The following is a 19011-nucleotide window of genomic DNA, read 5'->3' as shown; positions in this document are numbered from 1 at the left end:
GTGCCCCGCCGCAGGATGGAGTTCGAGCTTTTGGAGAGCGACGTGCTGGAGTCGCTGGAGGACCTGGGGTAGGTGCCCGGCGCCGAGCGACGCCCTGTCCTGGGGCCAGCGCTGGCGGGGGGAGGGGGTGACCGTTGGTGGGGCTGTGGCGTCCCCGGGCGGCCGGTGTGGGCTGGGAGCGGGAGGGCGGCCATGGTGTGGGCCCCTGGTGTGGGGGGGCCGGTGTCGCCCCGGGGGGCCGCGGCCCGGGGCGGCACCTGGAATGGTCCCTTTTCATCAGAGCTGAGGTGCCGCCCCCGTAGCGGGGCTGGTGGTGGCGCCTGCTGGGCTTGAGAAAAGCACGAAGCCAGACAAGCGGTTTTTTTAGCTCTGCGGCCTTTCCAAACATTTTACCTCTTTCTGCGTGCTGATCTCGATTCCTGTGGTGCTATGTGATCCGTGAGCCCTCTGTTCAACAGAGCTGTCCTGGCTGAGGGTGGGGAAGGGAGGAAAAAAACCTTATAAGAGAGTCAGGGGAGAGGAGAACTTTTAGACTTCATATATACTGAAAAATAATAGCAAAAAAAAATTGTAACAGTATTTTTTTTCCTTCACTTTCTTTTTTAATATAATATAGCACAGGAAACTTCTGTTGTTTAAACCTGTTACTTTGTGAGAGTCAGTAAAGGCTATATAAATATTAAAGGGAGAGCAAGGAGAACATGTCCTACTGTAAACTTGCATTCCCTCTGTAAACTGTTGAGAGTTCAGACAGGAGGCAGTCACACTTTTACTGCTGCTGGTTCTATGCAAACAGCTGTATTTACTCACATTGGCCACATTCCCATAAATCACTTTGTGGCTAGAGTCATTATGCTCCAACAAAGATTATGTTTCCAGGCTAAGCTGGTGATGATAGTTCTAAAGCTTGACAAATAGGCTTCTGTTTTGGCAGGTATTTCTCTGACTGAAATGTGAAAAGGTTTCTGCCATGATGCACATACTGTGATCAGCTTCCTTTTTCTGCCGTATATTTAAAAGGACATTACTGGCTTTAAGGAGTTGTGATTTATGCTTCTTTTCTGTGTAACTATAGACAGAAAGTGTTGCGGTTGATTTTTGGCATAAATAAATAAAGCAAACAATGAAAGCAGATTAAAAAATAAGTCATATGAACCAAGATTGGCAACAGTGCTTGGAAAGAAAATTTGGAGGGCGAAAGACATGGGGCTTCAAGAGTATTGATAACAACTGGGAAGACTACTGCGTGTGACTAAATGACGTCTGTTTGTTTGTGTCTGGAGGGACTCGGCTGTTTGAGGTTTTAAGCTTTGGCAGTAGCTCCATGATCCTTCACAGTTCAACCGAAGACATTTCTAATATATTACTTGATTATATTTTTAATAGCATTGCACATCGAAGAATTGTTTCCTTTTGGATTTGTGACCAAGGTGCTCAAAATAATGGCCTCTTACCTTTTAAGTCAGTTTGTTGAACTATTGAAAAAGCAAACAAACCAGACAGCATAATGCTACAAGAGAGGAGTGTAGCTCTAGAACATGTGCCATAGGCAGGAATGGGAGAAAAAAGCTGCTTGCAGTCAGGAATCTGCAAGTTGGATTACTGGCCAAATAGATGTGTAGCTGAAGTTATAATTATCAGAGATAACACAGTCAAGATGTCAGATCCGTCAAAGAAAAATTCTAGAAAAGGGGCCTCTGACGTGACCAGTGACTTAAATCCAGATCCTGCCAAAGCAAAAAGCTTGTCATCACTTCTCTTCTAATTTGATCTATAACTGGATGTTTCTATTCTGAGTCCCATATGTTCCTATACACGTGTAGGTCTGACACATCTGTGGGATGGGACTTGCTCTAATTAGCCTGTTGGAATAGTCTGGCCCACTGTGGTAATGTAGTTGGATATACTACATCAGATTACAACTTCCCATCAGCTGCTAGTAGATTAACTCTCTGTTGCTAATTGAGCTGCTCTGTGAGGTAAAAGTTACTTTTGAGTGGGGCTTCTTCATTTTCGTTGGATGAAGTAACAAGCTGTTACAGTGAAGACCAAGCCCTTTATGTGTGAGTTGACTGGACTCACTGGGTTGCTGTGACATAGTGGGTGACTTTATCTAGAAGTTTGAAAGAGGGATTTCAGTTGATTATCCTCACTCTTGAATGTCTGTTTTGGGTGCAGTATATCAAAATAATGTTGTGCATTTTTTTTTAAATACTCTTGTAAGCTCTGACTTTGTGCTTCTAGGTAGTTAATAAGGCAGTATTCTCCATACTCTTCCTCCTCCTCCTGACAGGATATCAGTACACAGATGTCCTGAAAATGACGTCTTCGAAAACCCAATCTGCAGACTCAAGCTTTCTTACACTAGGCCTGATTTTGGCTTACTTTGTTTAGCAAAGAACTAACTCTTGTTTTTCTTGTGCCCATTTAAGAAGGTAATTTTTCAAAAGAGGATAGGATTTTGCAGATTGCTTTTGTAACATTTGTATCAAAGACTTTGTTTTGCATGGCAACCCTTTAATACATGATGGGAAATGACAGAAAAGATGCACTAATTCAGCAGTAATTATTCACTATACTGAAAAGCAGTGTTCAAGAATGATGTTTTGGAACTGCAGTTGCCTTAGATAAGTATATTGTAAGTAACATCTTCAAGAGATAGAAGCAGAGAAGTTGCAGCTATATGTGGTAACGTTCTCCAGGATGAAACCTTTGATGATGATATTTTGTGACACAGTCTCTTTGGCAGTAAGCTAATGTGCATGGAAATGCTGGGTTTACTCAATATGCTTTTTCTTACAGTTCAGTACAAGAATCTTATCAGTTTAGATGTTTAGCGTTGCAGGTGTGATGAGGGTGTAGCTGTCAATATGTATACAGCATAAACTAAATCTTTCACAGGACATCAGTCATAGCAAACGTTAATAAACTGCTTTTGTTTCACTTGTCAGTTACAAAGGTCCATTGTTAGATGATGGAGCGCTGGCTCAGGCAGTCTCTCGTGGAGCCAGTTCCCCTGAATTCACCAAACTCTGTGCTTGGTTGGTATCTGAGTTACGGCTATTCTGTAAACTAGAGGAAAATGTGCAGGCAACTAACAGTAAGTAGCCATAACTCTAGCACAAACGTGCACTTAATGTGTGTTCTTGCATGCCATAAAGATTTGGGCTGACAATTGCTAAATCTGTTGTACCAGGGAGTATCATCTGCATGCTGTCAGATTTTGGATATTTGCCACCTCAAAGTTGCCTAATGAACAGCCAGTAGAGGTTAAAGTAATAGTGAGGATCAAACAGTCTTTCTTCTGAAATCAGTTTTTTCTTTTAATTGCTCAACCATAGAGGTTTTTTTAAAGTTCTAGCATGGATTTAAGGAAACATTAGTGAGTTGGTTTTTAATTAGATCATGAGAATACTTTCATTTCAACACTTATGTTTGTAATTTTGATGTAAGAAATACCTACTGTTCAAGGAAAAAATTTCATGACTACAATAATCATGTTTTCTTTTTATTGTTGGTTACCTTACCTCTATGCTTACTATGTATTTTCCCCTCTTTATGAAACACTGTGAGATGGAGCCTGAAAATGTTTGTTTATCATTTTGGTGGAGGAAGCAAACCTCAGTTTTCCAAAAATGTTATTTTCAGTCAAGTATCATGACATTCTACAAATTAAATTGTTGAATTGGTATGATAGCCTGTATTTCTGAATATCTAGTATATTAACTCATGATGCCTTTATGATCTTAACTTTCAGTCTACTCATTGGCCAAAGATTCCTGCCTTTCACCTCAACATCTGTTTTTTTTCCTTTCTTTCTCTTTTTGACATGTCCATCCTTTCTTCTTTGAGTGTATTTGACTGCCTTGCTCTGTACCAATACAGCATCTCACCTCTTCTAGTAGTATAAGGTTCCTACTGTAAGTTCAGTGTAAAAATACAATACAGAAATGTTCTAATACCTATTTCAAATTCTCTAAAGACAGGGATAGAAACATTTTATCTGTAGTACCATCAAGTCCTACCTTCATTTTGTGTGACTTGAGTTTATAAATAACAGACGTTTTGGCTTGAAGTCCCTTTTCAAAAGAAGAAAAACTGTTAACTCTCATTTGTCACTATTTTTTGCATAATGTGGCTTAACAAATTCAGATTAGTTTCACTAATTTCTGACACAAATATCAGTCTAAGCTTTGGGTTACATGACTTTATTTTTTTAAATGATTTTGGTATGAAATAACATCAGTTGACAAATGTGAGCTTATAGTGAGAAGTAGTAAAAACATGAGCTGATAAACCATATTATTCGTTACTTTATCGTAGTGGGAATAGTTCGTTTATGTTTAAAATATTCCAGTAAAACTTGTGATGTTTTAATGTTACTTTTCGTTGTAGAAGTTGCCAGTGGCTGTCTTCTTGTAGCTGGGAGAAGCTGTCAGTGAAACTTAATTTTATAATGAGGCATATTAAGGCTCCAAGTAGTTTGTGCTGAACCCAAAGAACGCATTTGACTTCCGTTAAAAGCAGGGTTTTAATGTTAAATACCTACTGGAGTAAAGTGTTATTTATGTTTTTTTAAAAAGAGCGAATTCATTCTAATCATACATGGGGGGAGAGAGAGAGAGATACGTTAGCTGTAAACAAATTATTATTCTTTTCTTTCTAAGGTCCAAACGAAGCAGAAGAATTTCAACTCGAAATGAGTGGGTTGCTGGCTGAAATGAACTGTCCATATGCATCATTAACATCAGGAGACGTGACAAAACGCCTTCATAATCAAAAGAACTGTCTCTTGCTGCTTAGTAAGTTAAAGGGGTGCTCGCAAGCAATTCTGGTTTTGTGCAAGAATCAGTATTGTTTCTTATGCTTATTGAGATACTGTTTTGTTTACCACAATGTATAAAAACAGTTACCTAAAATTATGAATTATTTTTTCCCTATAGTTTACAGTGTTGGAATATTATACTTTTGGATCTCATAAACTTACCAGTCACTTTGTAGCCGGTATATGATAGAAAGTACTCTGAGTATTAACCTTTTTCACATTCATTAGCAAAAAGCCAGTCCTATTACTTCTCAAAAGGTACTCTGAAGAGGGAATAATTTGAAGACTTCTGCCAGGATTTAGCCACTGAACTTTGTTTAGAAGGGTTGTAAAAATGGCCACTAACATCAGATGCATCATCATTTTGGAGCCCCCACCATGATGATTTGCAAGGTGCAATAAGACTTGGATTTTCCTACACTCTGACAATTGAAATTGGTGTGAAAAAGAAAAAATGTTTTATCCCAAGTCCCACTTCTCTTGACTATTTCCCTTACTAAATAGCTTCAATGTTGCTTTCTGCCGATTGAAAAGAAATTAGTAGTAGTAATGGTGACATCTTCCCTTTTCCACCCAGCAGGTCTTAATATCTAAACTGGTTTTATTCCACTTAGGAAATGTTAGAGGAGAAGAAATAGTACTTAAATTTGGAAAAAGTGTGTGATGTTGATTCACATTAAAAAAAAAAAAATTATAAGTGTCAGAGTTAGAAATTGTAATACTAATTTTAATCTGATCTTAAATTCAACATAAATTAATGTTTTATTTGCTTCCTCAGTTGCTGCTGATTCTTTAACTTTTCAAAACAGAAATTTAATTCTGCCCTCAGCTGAGGTGTAAGAAATGAATTATAGAGTACGTTCCTGTATTTCAACAGTAGGAGAAAGATCAATAGTAAGACTTAATCTGAATGTGTTTTGGTAGTATGTTCAGAAATGTCAGATGGAGTGAGGTAATTATTGCACTTAAAATATTCTGTAGCTCAAACAATCTGCCCTTCAGCTTTTTCTTTGTAAGCCAGGCCATTCAATAAGTTTGGCTTGTCTGTGACACACAGTTTGTCCCAGAGGTCCTCTGTGATGTACATATTGGTAATATAGGGCCATGTTCAGAAGCTGAATTCTGGTATCCCATCTGGCAGGAATACTATGTTTACTGGAATTGCAATAGATGCCAAACTCCTTTTGTGTGTACCATGATAGTAATACCTAAAACTCTTGCATAGCTTTCTTTACCTACATTAAGGTAACTCATTGATAATCTGTTATATGTAAGCCACAAAACCAGATTTTTGTAAGGAAAAACAGAATAACCCTCTTTAATGGAATGCCAGGGTATTTTACATTTTAACAAAATGCAGCACAGTTTAGTCAATTGGAAGATGTAGCAGTATTGCTGGGAGAGGAAAGCACCAAATAAACATAAGTAGTTAGGATTGTCTTCATGTGCAGCATCACTAGAATACAATATTAAGTACTGGCATTGGCAAAAATAAAAAGTAGAAGAGTTTCAGGTTGGTTAAGAAAAGGTCTGCAAAAAAGAATCACTATCTGGAGGATGTTTGTGTCTTATAGTGATAGACTTAAAAATTTCAGTCTTTGTCAGAGGGGGTTGAAGGTAGCTTGAATGTGATCTCTGAATTCTTGAAACAAAATTCTGCTGCTGGTTTCTTTTTCAGGAGGTCCTAACAGGGTATAAATAATTGAAAGTTGAATACAAGAAAAATCTGTATGAAGTGTCATTGACAGAACTTACAAAGGGTTATTCACTGCTTTACACATTTTAAGAATTTTATAATTTATAAGGTGTTCTGTGTCTTTAGCAGAAGACGTTCTAGAGATCTAGAAGAAATTCTAGAGATCATTAAACTGCTTTTTTCTTTTTGTAACTTTCAATTTGTCCCAATTTTATATGTAGTAAGCTGCTTTTGTATAGCCGTGGGTTTACATCCCTGCTCACAAGACTGTCTTTATCAGTGCAGCATCTGTTTTTAATTCCTTATTTTTAGAAATAATTATTTATGTTACTGTTACAGTCACTCAGTATGATTAATGATAAAAATATTGTTAAACCTGTGCATTTTTTTCAATTCAAACTTTAAAATTGTGACAATTGCAAGCAAAGGCTGTGCACCAAATTTATATCATGTAGCCTACACATAATGCTGAAATGTTGGCTGTAGAACATGTTCAGAAATTATGTTAATTTTTTTGTTTGTTTGATAAAGGAGTTATAATGTGATGGTAGGCTCTTGCAGTTCTGATATTGAAAAGCAGTGCAGTTATTCTAGCTTCTGTTTCATCAGTTACTGCCTTCCTTCCTGGGATTATTATAAACCTGAATTTTCAATAGTACTTTTAAAAATGGGGTTATTTTTCCACTCTGCATCTTGCCTGGGGAAGTAGAGGAGATTCATCCAACATTTCACTTCTCTGTACTCATTTCCTTGTTCTGTTTCCTAGAGCCTCAAGGAGTGCTTGCTTGTCTAGCCTAAAGTACGTGTCCCAGTCCCTCATCCTGCTTATTTCCATGTTCCTAGTCTCCTGTCTTTGCTGGGCAAAGCCTGAAGAAAAAGAGCTGTGCTCTGTTGAACTCTGTAATTAATACCTGTCGGAATCATAGGGATTTTTTCCGGGCTTTAATTGGTTGTACTAAACCTTTCCCCTGTTTGTTGTGTTTCTAGCATTGGGCTCAGTGATTATTAAAAATATGAGTGTTCTGTGGATACCAAAATTATAGCCATAACTCTTTCTAAAACAGTCCATTTGCACATTTGTTGGTTGTAAGCACTTGAGTTCTCACTGGTTCTAAAATAACTTAACTCAGCTATATCTGATGCTGAAATCTAATTTTTCTTACCCCAGCATACCTCATCTCAGAACTGGAAGCTGCCAGAATGCTGTGTGTGAATGCCCCTCCTAAAAAAGCACAGGAAGGAGGTGGCAGTGAAGTCTTTCAGGAGCTAAAAGGCATATGTATTGCTTTAGGCATGTCCAAGCCTCCAGCCAACATAACGATGTTCCAGTTCTTCAGTGGAATTGAAAAAAAAGTAAGATCCAAAGGAACAAAACTAGAATATTTATGATGTTGCTGTTTTAATGGAAAATAGTTCTGCTACCAGGGAGAGATTTGCCTCTTGTGAAACTCCAGTGTTTGAATTATGAAGGAAAGTTAACATGGTTTACTGAGTATGCCAAGGGTCAGGGTTTTGAAAATGAATTTAAAGGCTTTTTCCACGCCAAGGCATGAGGTCAGGGCCTACTGCTATCATTGCCTTATGGGGTGAGGTATCTCTTACTCCCCTCTAGTTTTTAATGTCATCACCTGTTGTAGAAGACATGGAAAATGCTGAGCTTAGGCCTCAGGAAGAAGGTTGAGGAGAAACGTATTCCAAGAAATACACCTAAACAAATTTTTACAGGAACCTACTGTTTTAGAAATGTTTGGGTTAAAAAGTGTTGTAACGAAAGTCAAGTTTACACCTTTTCCATAAGGCTTCATCAGTTCTGGTGGTTACATTTATTTTTGTTCCTTTACATGTATGTGTTCTTCAGGTGGTTGTGTTTTTTTTAAAAAGAAGTTTACTTTTGTTTGAGTAGTTTTTATAAAGCAGAGGAATGGAGTGGACTGTCCAGTGCACAGACCAAAGAGGGGGGTACAGAAAGTTTTTAAGTTGTCAAGTAACTTGCAGGATAGGGGAGAGCAGAACGGCAGAAGAGAGCCTTTGTGAAATTTAAAGAACAGGTAGGATTACAAAGCTCCCCAAAATACTTTCAGAGGAGTTTTTTTGACTAACCTTGTAGTTGCATTGTACTTAAACAAATCCCAGCAGCTGAAAACAGTGCTTCATTTCTTTGCAAGAAATCAGTTTGGATTGACCTGTTTAAGAAGAGAAATATGTTTTTCCAGCAGAATTCCAAGGTGTAGAATGGAAGCAGTTTGTTTTCTGGTTTTGGCATTGTCATGGGCATTAAGTAGTTAGATACATTAGAAATCTGTGCTTCCATTTGCTGTAAAAGGTAGAAAATATTCGTAACAATGAACAATGCTAGCAAGCTTTGCTGGTGAAAGAGACTCTGTAAAAATAGAGAATACAAAGTAGATCAAAATATTTTTAATCTGGGAATTCTGTTACGTTTTACTAATTGACTTTTCTTTTACATTGCCTTGCAAGATTAAATGAATGTTATCTCATTGATTTATATCCATAGATGGTTATGTTAAAAAAAACCTGAATGGTCCTTGTAGCTGTCTTCAGCTGACCTGAATAGTCCTTCTAGCTAAAAAATTCATGCAGGGTTTTTTAGAAATCATATATAGCTGTGATGCTTACAGTCCGAACACTTCTGATGTTGGTAGTATTTGAGAAGGAGAAAGTAAAGCTGACTAATAACTGAAAAACTTATTTCACTTTGTAAATGAAAATATGTCACAAAGTTGAGCAAAATGTGAAAACTTACATAATATAGAGTGAAAATTTTACTCTTTACTGTAAGATGATGGTTATAACGAGATTACCCTGAAGTTTTCTTGTGTTTAAAAAGAGGGTCTTAGAATGGCAATATTCTGATCTAGCATGTGAAAATCAAGCTACCTTTTTCTTTTCACATACATAGTACAGTTTGGAGTAGGATCTTTGTATAATTGACTTTCTTTGTTAATGGTCCACCACATCAAAAAAAGAAACTGCTGGTACTTGAACGAACTGCTACCTCTGCTATTCTGAAAGCATTTGGTTTTAAAGTCTTCATGTTAAACAAATTGGGCTCAGCACCTTTGAAGAACGAGTCACTGAATATGTTAAATCAACTGCTGGAATGAACAGCCAAGGAAGTTGAAAAATGTAGTTTGCAGCAGTGGAAAAGTGAAGTTTCATAACTCCAACCTGCTTTTGTCACTGCTACTCCATTTCTTCCTTCTGAAGTCCTCAGAAATTTTGCGATGGGAAAGATAACCTAAGCTGCGCTCAAACTTTTAAAATGAAAGTTAAATTTAAATTTTTATATTGAAGACTTTCTCCTTTTGATTGAAAAGTGCCGTCCTTCTTTAGATCATGTTGTATTTCACATCATCTTAGTAACAACCTTTTTGATACAAGTGTGGGGGTTTTTTCTGAATTAAAGAGATGGTGTGTAGAATAATCCCTCTATCTTCAAGGGGAGCTATACCTCATGGAATCTTTCTGTTTTAGCTGTAGATCTACTCTATAGTCCTTTCTCTTAATTTTTAAATAATTATAGCTGAGACTACCAGAAATATAAAAATGGTGCTTTCCAAAAGAAGTGGGCTTGGTTCTCTGTCCCAGAGAAAACAACTTGATATTGGAGGTTGCTTTTTCATGCCTATGACTGTCCAAAAGTCCTCTCCTGTGCTTTGAATCTTGAAAAGCTAATTTTATTTTTTTTTTTTTTTTTAGACAATGCTTATATTTTTATATGTCTCCTAACAGCTGAAGGAAACCCTAGCCAAGGTTCCACCTGATCATGTTGGAAAACCTTTATTGAAGAAACAACTGGGACCAGCTCACTGGGTAAGTAGTTGCAGGTGTTAGACCCCATTTCTCTTTTTCATGTATATAAATTACTGATCTTGATTCTGTGTGTAATGTTGCAAAATGATTTTTCTTACATCTTTTTAAAGATAAGACAGTTTCTTGACATATTTTGCATATATGTTGTTACAATAAATGTTCAACAACTGATAAGATCTTAGGCTTATTAATCTGTATGTCCAGATGGAAGCGAAAGTTTTCCAAAATAAAGGAGAAGATTATTATTTACGGTGGTGGTGCTGACCTGCATGCTTGTGCAGTAGCTTAAGCCTTCCTCTCCTGCCCCTTGCCAGCACTGTCAGTGTGGCCTAACCTCATTGAGATGGTGTTACATCCCCTCCTATGGCTCTCTTCCAGCTAACCTGTGGGTCTTCCCATCATTTCCTCCTCTCTTTCTGTCCTGCTGGAGTAGTCTGCTTCCTTCATAGCCTCTTCTCCAAGAAACAGTGAGTGCACGGGTGGAAGCTGGGAGAGGCTGTACACCCAGGTGGCAGAGCCATGATCATCTTCAGATGGGTTTTGTCGCCTGCTGTTCTAGAAGGATGGTGCCTGGGTTAGATACTGCTGCTGCACCAGCACAAAGCTATAGCTACTGCTCCAAGACTGAGAGTCTCTCTTGTGTTTCTTGCTTAAGGTTAAAGCTTATCTACTCCCAACAGACTGCTTCCTTCAGTGCTTGTGTTGTGGAGGCTGAAAGTGTGCCCCACTGCCCCCCTCCAGCCAGGCTTCAGTCAATCCATACCTCATTTCATTACTGGTGCATATCTCAACTGTTACTCTGACTAGACCACTGTTTGCTACCATGTGTGTTTCTAGTGATGGCTTTTCCCTGTAGGACACTTTGTCTTGTCTGTATGCAGATTGTGCTTGAAGTACTCTACTTACTTCTACTCCTCTGTCTTTGCTCTTTGTTCTTAAGCTCACTGCTTTTTAGGAAGGCTACTTTTTAAGAAGGCAAGGACACCCTGGTCCCTAGGACTTACCTGTGTCCTTGCATCTCCTTTGGCTTGTTGCACGTAGTATTTTCTCACTTTTGCTTCTCTGTCCTGGTGGATGTTGAGAAATGCCTCAGCAGTGCGTGCAGGTTTTTATGTCCCTTGTGAAAAACAGACAGCTGTGCTGTTAGAAGTGGTAGAAGGCTGAATGTGAGGATAACAGAGCCTTTGAAGCCTTCAGGGAAATAACGTCAGCAGGCATAGCTTGCAGTGAGCCCATTTGACAAGGTAGATAACTGTGGTCTTAAACGCTGCTTAATACCTCTGTGTGTCTTATTCTCTTCCATCCACATAGTTTATTGTCTTAAGTAGAAACATTTTATCTATAATCTATAGGTTATGTTTGCAAACTTTTGTTTCAGGAAAAAATTGAAGCAATTAATCAAGCCATAGTCAACGAATACGAAGTACGAAGAAAACTGTTAGTCAAACGTTTGGACGTTACTGTGCAGTCCTTTGGCTGGTCAGATAGAGCTAAGGTACAAACAACTTGCTGTGAAGTCCTGGTTGATGGTAATGCTTTATAATAAGTATCTCTGGAAAACTGTGTCATTGTTTCATCCTTCATGATTAAGAAATAACTACCAGAGTTGTCTGGTTTTGGTTTGAGTTTCTGAAGAAGTTTATGGCAATGTAAGATGACTCAAAAACTTTTATTTAAAACTGATTTGTTGGTTTTTAAAACAGTATGTGAAATGATAGGCTATGTGTAACTACACAAAGCCAAAACATACAGTTAAATAGGCCACTAAAAAAAAATAGTAAGAAGTTACTGATCCAACCATTTGTGTTCAGAGTACCATAATGTGAGTCATTAAGTGCTACGTCTGTGTGATGGTAGAAAAGCATCTTCCTGTTGACCGTCCCTTAACTTACTTTGTGCTGTCCACAGTGATCAGATTTCCTTAATTCAAAGTGTGTCTGCCAGCACAACTCCACAGATGCACATGAGAAAAGCTGCTAAGGCACTACTTGTTCTCTTACCTCATAGAGAGGGTAATATTTTATGTGCTGCTTTTGTCTTTGAACCATGCAAGTGGCTGTGACATGACATCTGTCCTCTCTGAGTATGTGATACATATTCTGCTTCTAAAAATAATTACATGGTTTCCCTATTTCTTACATGTCACAGTGAAAAAGGAATTACAAGATTTTCAAAATAGTACATATCGTTTATTTTCTAGGACTAAACCAGATCTGCTAACATGCTGTTAATTATACTGCTGGCAGTGTTTGAGACTGAATTATTAGTGATAAACTGTGACATATGAATCAGCAAGTGTGTTTTCTTGATAAATGATTTATTCAAAAAGCAACTATATTTTAATAATAAAATGTGACCTCTCCCCTTTTCTCTTTCATCACCTGAACAGGACTTCTACTGGTGTCCTTCCTCTTAAACCTTGTATTCAGTTTTTTTAATAGATGATTGAAGAACTATCTGATTGCTTGAATATTTTAATAGCGACTGAAAAAGGGCAAAAGTATGGATTAGGCTAAAACCCAGGAACTTCTAATTGTGTTATAGCTTTGGCATCCAAATCCATGTTTGTTTGTTTGTTCATTTTTTCTTCTAGGAGAATTCTCAGATGCTTTTGAACTTGACTAGCTACATAAAATCCTTTCACAAAAAAACACAAATTGTGTATATGCATTTATATCTACTGAAATGCAAATCTAAATTTGTTAGGACCATAACAATACAAAATTGGAGAATGTGGCTATAGTCTTCCAGACATGCAATACAGTTTGTTTTACAGTAACTTTTAGCAATGTTTTAATACATGAAGGTAATCTATTTTTTTAATTTTAAAACTTGAAAAGTATCAGAATACGGTAGTATAACTAAATAGCTACTTCTTCAGATAGTAGAACACCAGTAAAAGCTATATAGTTTATTATTACTTACATTTTTAAGTTCAAAAATTTCAAATTTCACCTAAAAGAATAATACCATAGCACCAAAATACTGTGCTCAGAGCTCGTCAAACTTGCCAGGGAAAAACATAACTGCTGCTCTGGTGAATACTGTTGCTTCTCCTGTCTTTAGCCAGTGTCAGGTAACTGATGTGCATGTTTTCCTTCACTTTGAACAAACCTTATTCAGCTTGTAATATAAAAGTAGAAGCTTTTGGTTCTAAAAACTTATCACTGAGTCACTTGGAAATACATACTCTCAATTTTTCCCAGTTCCAGTTTTCTGCCTTTAGATGGAAAACAGGATTTTAGGATTTTAAAATTTGCTCCTAAGTTCTTGCCCTATCAAGAGATTTGTTGGAAAACCTGGTTTGCCTGTCCTCACTGCTGTCATCTGGGGTCCAGACAAAAAGCAGCCCTTTTGTCTGTGTGCATATTGCAATCTGGTTTATCCTAATTGCATCACACTTTATACTCTGTTGATAACTGAAGATGGAAGTAGCTCATGTATTAACTCATGGCTGGTAGCACAGATTTCTCTTGTCTGTCAGTTGGAAAACTGCTATCACGCTTCTGAGGTGTTCAAAAAAAGCCAATACAGTTAATGCCAAAAGGCAGTAGAGGAAGGGAGATTACATACAAGGCAAAGCATAGGATCTGTTTCCAGCTTGGGCTCTATGTAGGTGAGACAAAGGACTGAATTGGAACAAGCACTTGAGAACTTTAGTTCTTCGAGTACCTCTTGATGGCTTGCTTTTGTGAAGAAGCTGACTGGAATGAAGAGTGCGAAAGAGTTAACACAGCCTTTTTCTGGCTGATGCAGTGTTGGAGATGCAGCGATCCTAGCATAATGGGAATGGGTGTGGGTCAGGGTACAGGCACAGGAGGTCTGGAGGCTGGACACAGACGTGTTTCACTTTTAGTATATTTTTTATTCATCAGTGGGAATTTGTATAACACTTCTGTGTTTGCCTAAAAGTAATGTGGTCTGCATGTATATATTGTTAATCTTAAAATTGTCAGAAGATCAGTGTCTTGTCAGTTCAGTCAGAATATTGTTTCCTATATTACTTAAGAAATTAATTTGTGAAAAGCTAGATTTGTTATAGTGATTCTTGATTACAAAGTGGTTCTCACTGGTTTTATATGAATTTTTCTTCTATTTGCAGTGGTGTCTTGTTTTTCAGTGTTGCTTTGATTCTTTTGGTGAGGTGTCCCATTGCTTTCCTAATACTTTAACTGACTGGTTTTGTTTCTCTTCTCTCCAACAGAGTCAAACAGAAAAACTGGCTAAAGTCTACCAACCAAAACGTGCCCTCTTATCTACTAAGTGCACTATTTCCGTTGCAAATCTCTTGGCAGCTCGGCAGGATCTGTCAAAGATTATGAGAACAAGCAGTGGGTCCATCCGAGAAAAGACTGCATGTGCCATTAATAAGGTACCTTTGGTGACAAATGGCTTGTTCTGTTATGGATATTTAAGTAATTTGAATGTAGTTTAAAAAAATCCTTCTTTTTTTAGGGTTGTTAAGTGGAATTTGGAAATAAAGGATAAGAAACTTGGTGCTTATACTTCAGGTTATGCAGCAGTGCATTATGGAAGCTGTAGTTTCACCTGTTTACGTTCAGAGTGCCCATGCGTAGGGGCAGTAAAAGATTGCTGAAATATCTTTGATTACTTTCAGTGGGAGTAGGCCTGCTGTGTCTTGTAAGAATTACTAACGTCATTACACTGCTGCAACTAATTCTGTCACAGTGTCTAAAATAACACCTACATAGTAACCATGTTTCTGGTCTATGTAAATAGAATGTATTAAGATCACAAAGCAAGGATCTCACAGGTTAGATTATAGTCAAGTCTGTCATTTTAGCAATGACGTAGGAATACGATTTAGACTAAGCAATTTCCTTTGTTTTAAAAAATTATGATTTTACACGAGTAATAGGCTCACAAAAGTACGTGTGCTGAACTTGAAGCTCAGTAGGTATATACAGCAGTGTACTTGGCACTTTAAAATTTGTGGGTGTATGTGCATGCTTTTCCCCATTTTGGGTATCAATTGTATTTCAGGTAATTTTCTAATTCATTTAGGATGGAATGGCGGTGTGCTGATTTGATCACCCCCTTTCACCCCAAACAAATTTTACAACTTTTTAGTGTAACTGCTATGTGGAATCTAAAAGAAATTAAGCAGGAGGACAGGTGTAACTATCATGAGACTGTAGGTATGTTTTACTAGGTATGCAATACTGCCCTGCTGCTGATCCATATCTTGTGAACTTATCTCCGCTGACAATATTACATGTTTTCTGGGACAGTATCATGAAGTAACAAAATAACCTGCTTCTATTTAAGTTTTTCTGTTATATCACTTTAAAACTCAAAGCAATGCAAGTATCCTGTCCCATTTTAAGTCTTGTTAAATTCTTAATGTCACAGCATCCTTGGCCAGCTAAAGACCTTATAGAGTCTTGTTCAGCCCTGCTCAGTGCTGTTTGACATGTGTTTGTTGGTGTGAGTTTGTCTCTGTGTGTCCTCGCTGAAAAATAAAAATCTTTGCACTTGGTTTACCGAAGATATCATCTTAGCCAACGACTTCTACAGCAATTCAGAGCACTATTTAGGAGAGAGACTGTGTTGTACTGTACTTGTGCTTGGTTGAGGTTAGCAGTCTGCACCTGTAAACAGTCTAGTGAAAGACTGTATTGATGCTGCCTTACTGGTGTGCCTGCTGTTTGAACAAAAAAAAAACCGCTCTCCAGACTTGTCTTGTTAGCAGTGCTTAGCATACTAGATAATCCCTGTTTAATTTTTATTAATTGGAGACAAAGGTCTGTCACATTCAAACATACAAAAGGTTGCCTTGATGAAATCCTCTGGGTATAAGAACCCTTGAGTGGCTGCTGTTTGTGGTGAGTATCAGTAAGTGTGACTCTTCTGTGAGGTGTTACAACTCCTAAGGCAGATCTCCCTTTCCCTTTGCAGGTGCTAATGGGCAGAGTGCCTGACAGAGGAGGAAGACCAAATGAAATTGAACCACCACCTCCTGAGATGCCACCATGGCAGAAAAGACCAGAGGCCGGTCCACAGCAAGGCGGTGGCAGAGGAGGAAGGGGTGGCTATGAATCCTCATATGGAGGGCGAGGAGGTTATGACCACGGGGGTCATGACCGAGGAGGAAGAGGAGGCTATGACTCATACGGAGGGCGAGGAGGTCACGAACAAGGAAGCCATGATCGAGGCGGACGAGGAGGTCATGAACAAGGAAGTCATGATCGAGGCGGACGAGGAGGTCACGAACAAGGAAGCCATGATCGAGGCGGACGAGGAGGACGTGGTGGTTATGATCATGGTGGCAGAGGAGGTGGAAGAGGAAACAAGCTTCAAGGAGGTTGGACAGATGGTGGAGGTGGTGGCTACCAGGATGGCAGCTACAGGGAGAGCAACTACAGAGATGCAGGTTTTCAAACGGGTGGCTACCACAGTGCTGGTGGTGGTGGCTACCAAGGAGGAGGCTATGGTGGCTACCAGTCATCTTCATATTCAGGAAGTGGCTACCAAGGGGGTGGTGGTGGCTACCAGCAAGACAACAGATACCAAGACAGTGGGCCTCACACTGACCGAGGGGGTGGGCGTGGAGGAGGGAGGGGTGGGCGTGGTGGCCGTGGTGGCCGTGGAGGTCAGGGAGGAGGCTGGGGAGGCAGAGGTGGACAGAACTTTAATCAAGGGGGGCAGTTTGAGCAGCACTTCCAGCACGGAGGTTATCAGTATAATCAGTCTGGCTTTGGACAAGGAAGACACTTCACGAGCTGAGGCTGCTAAAAACTTTTGCTTCAGTAGAGCTCACTAATAGAAACCTGATTTCAGAGGCCTGGCTTAATCGCTGCTTGAATTAGTACAGGTTTGTACGTGGCAGGTAGAATCTCTTTGGGTAGGATGTTTTGCATTGAGCAAAGTACCACTTTTTGTAGACCTCTCCTCCCTTCCTTCCCTGCCCCCCCCGACCCTGTCTGAATTAAATGCATCGTCACTGCACCCTAAACATCAACTAATAAGCCATGCTTTTTAGATGTTGGACTGATTCCCTCTGCTCAAAACACTTGTTCTGAAACTGCCTGCTGTGTTTGCCTTCCGCTTTGATTTAGAGAAATATCAAGACCTGTCTTATTATAATAGACAACAGAACTTCTGCATTTTTTGCCCCTAATCATTGTTGAATTACATGTTCTAAAACCAGTTCTGAGTATTGCTTTTTTGCCTTGCTGGCCTCTCGTTTTAGTTTCAAAGATGTTGCACACACATGCGTGCATGCACAGTGAACTCCCTCTGACAGACGGGGTTCTTGTCTTGTTTTATGAGCTCTACTGTGGATGCCGTGTTCGGTAGCCTTATCTCTCGCTAATCAAAGTTTTTCCACCTGCTCAACTCTGAAGACTGACCACCGCCAAAATCTGCAAAGATGATTTAAAACTAAGCTAAATTGTGAACCGATAGTGTGTGTAGGCCTGTAGTTAGGTGTAGCAATGACCTGCATCCATCCAAAACAAGTTGCTCCTCCTCCAAACCTAATTTTTACTTGAAATCAGTTAGAAGAAATTACAAACTGACATTTATTTTATTTGCAAATTAATACCACTGGCTCAGCAAATCTAGGGCAATTTGTTTTGGGGGTTGTCTTTTTAACAAAATGCACTACGGCCTGGGAAGATTAGTTCCTGCCTGGAGGAAGCCCTTTTATTATTGCTGCAGAAAACAAAGCCTGGCTGAGTTTGATGTTCTAATGTGTTTTGGTTGTTTTTTTTTTTTTCTTTACTGAAAGCCACATAATGCTTCTGCTGGGTTTTTTGTGTACATAAATATTGTCAAGCTGTGAAAGAAAATGGCTGAAGGTGTGCTGTTGTATAAAAGGTGAGCAATAAAAGTATCTGTATGTTCCCTTTGCTTTAGTTTCTTTTCCTTCTTGGTAGTGAAAAGCAGTGGCTACAGTAGCTGGGAATTCGTGGGGATTTCTGTCTGCACCTATTTTATATTTTAATCTATTTTAGATGTTTTGGTCATCCCAGCCCTACTGTGCATTCTGCCCCCTGAGCAGCTGTCAGAACAGAAGTGGATGGGAGGAATTGATCTTTTCTATTCGTCATTCTGAACTGGTGTAGCAGCATGGTCTGTCTCTTGGGGGGTCACTGTGTAAAGTTATTCTTGATGTATGTGAGCACCCATCTCCCAGGTTATGCTCCGGCATGCAATGTGAACATGGTATGCTGCTGCTGGGAACTCTCCTGATGCTCTCCAGCCTTGAAAATGTAGGTTCCTGCTGCTGTGCTCAGATTGCTGTAGCAGAGGCTATGCTGATGGCAGTCTCTGGCTACCTGAAGTGCCCTTGGGGCTGAATCCAGGTTGATGCAGGCAGGAGGAGTTCTTTGGATTACAGAAATAACACGAGCATTTGAGAGAATCTGTGTAATGCTCATGTTGCTGTAGTTCAAACTAATCATGTAAACAAGCTTGTAAACATTGTTTAGAACTGATTTCCCTGTATTTCATTCCTTGATCAACCTGGAAATCTCCCGTTTAATTTATTGAGGCCACTAGGTGCTGCTAGTGATTCACAGGTTGGAAACAAAAGTCTCCATGGAAAGCACTCGGGAATCTGACTTAATGTCTCTTCTATTTCTTTCATGTTTCAAACATATCTAACAAGCCTGACAATGGAAAAGTTTTC

At 39.0% G+C, this 19011-nt stretch overlaps 1 protein-coding gene across 1 annotated transcript; it reads left to right on the top strand.

The window, feature by feature from the left end:
• On the top strand, window positions 1-17135 carry FAM98A (family with sequence similarity 98 member A). Its single transcript, XM_081998152.1, has 8 exons — window positions 1-68; window positions 2952-3100; window positions 4668-4802; window positions 7690-7874; window positions 10275-10355; window positions 11734-11850; window positions 14560-14727; window positions 16275-17135. Exons 1-8 carry the CDS (start codon window positions 16-18, stop codon window positions 17100-17102), a joined length of 1716 nt encoding a protein of 571 aa, XP_081854278.1. The 5' UTR covers window positions 1-15; the 3' UTR covers window positions 17103-17135.
• Window positions 17136-19011: the final 1876 nt, after the last annotated feature.

This window comes from Phaethon aethereus, assembly GCF_964289735.1.
Source record: "Phaethon aethereus genome assembly, chromosome: 3".
Classification (NCBI taxonomy): Eukaryota; Metazoa; Chordata; class Aves; order Phaethontiformes; family Phaethontidae; genus Phaethon; species Phaethon aethereus.
The sequence above is the reverse complement of the archived record's forward strand: the minus strand, read 5'-3'. Positions and strand labels throughout refer to the sequence as shown.

Excerpts from the sequence above, each read along its gene's own strand:
- FAM98A (XM_081998152.1), top strand. The coding sequence starts at position 16 with ATGGAGTTCGAGCTTTTGGAGAGCGACGTGCTGGAGTCGCTGGAGGAC. Across the intron at positions 3,101-4,667 it reads AAATGTGCAGGCAACTAACA|GTCCAAACGAAGCAGAAGAA; the intron begins GTAAGTAGCCAT and ends TTTCTTTCTAAG. Across the intron at positions 14,728-16,274 it reads CTGCATGTGCCATTAATAAG|GTGCTAATGGGCAGAGTGCC; the intron begins GTACCTTTGGTG and ends TTCCCTTTGCAG.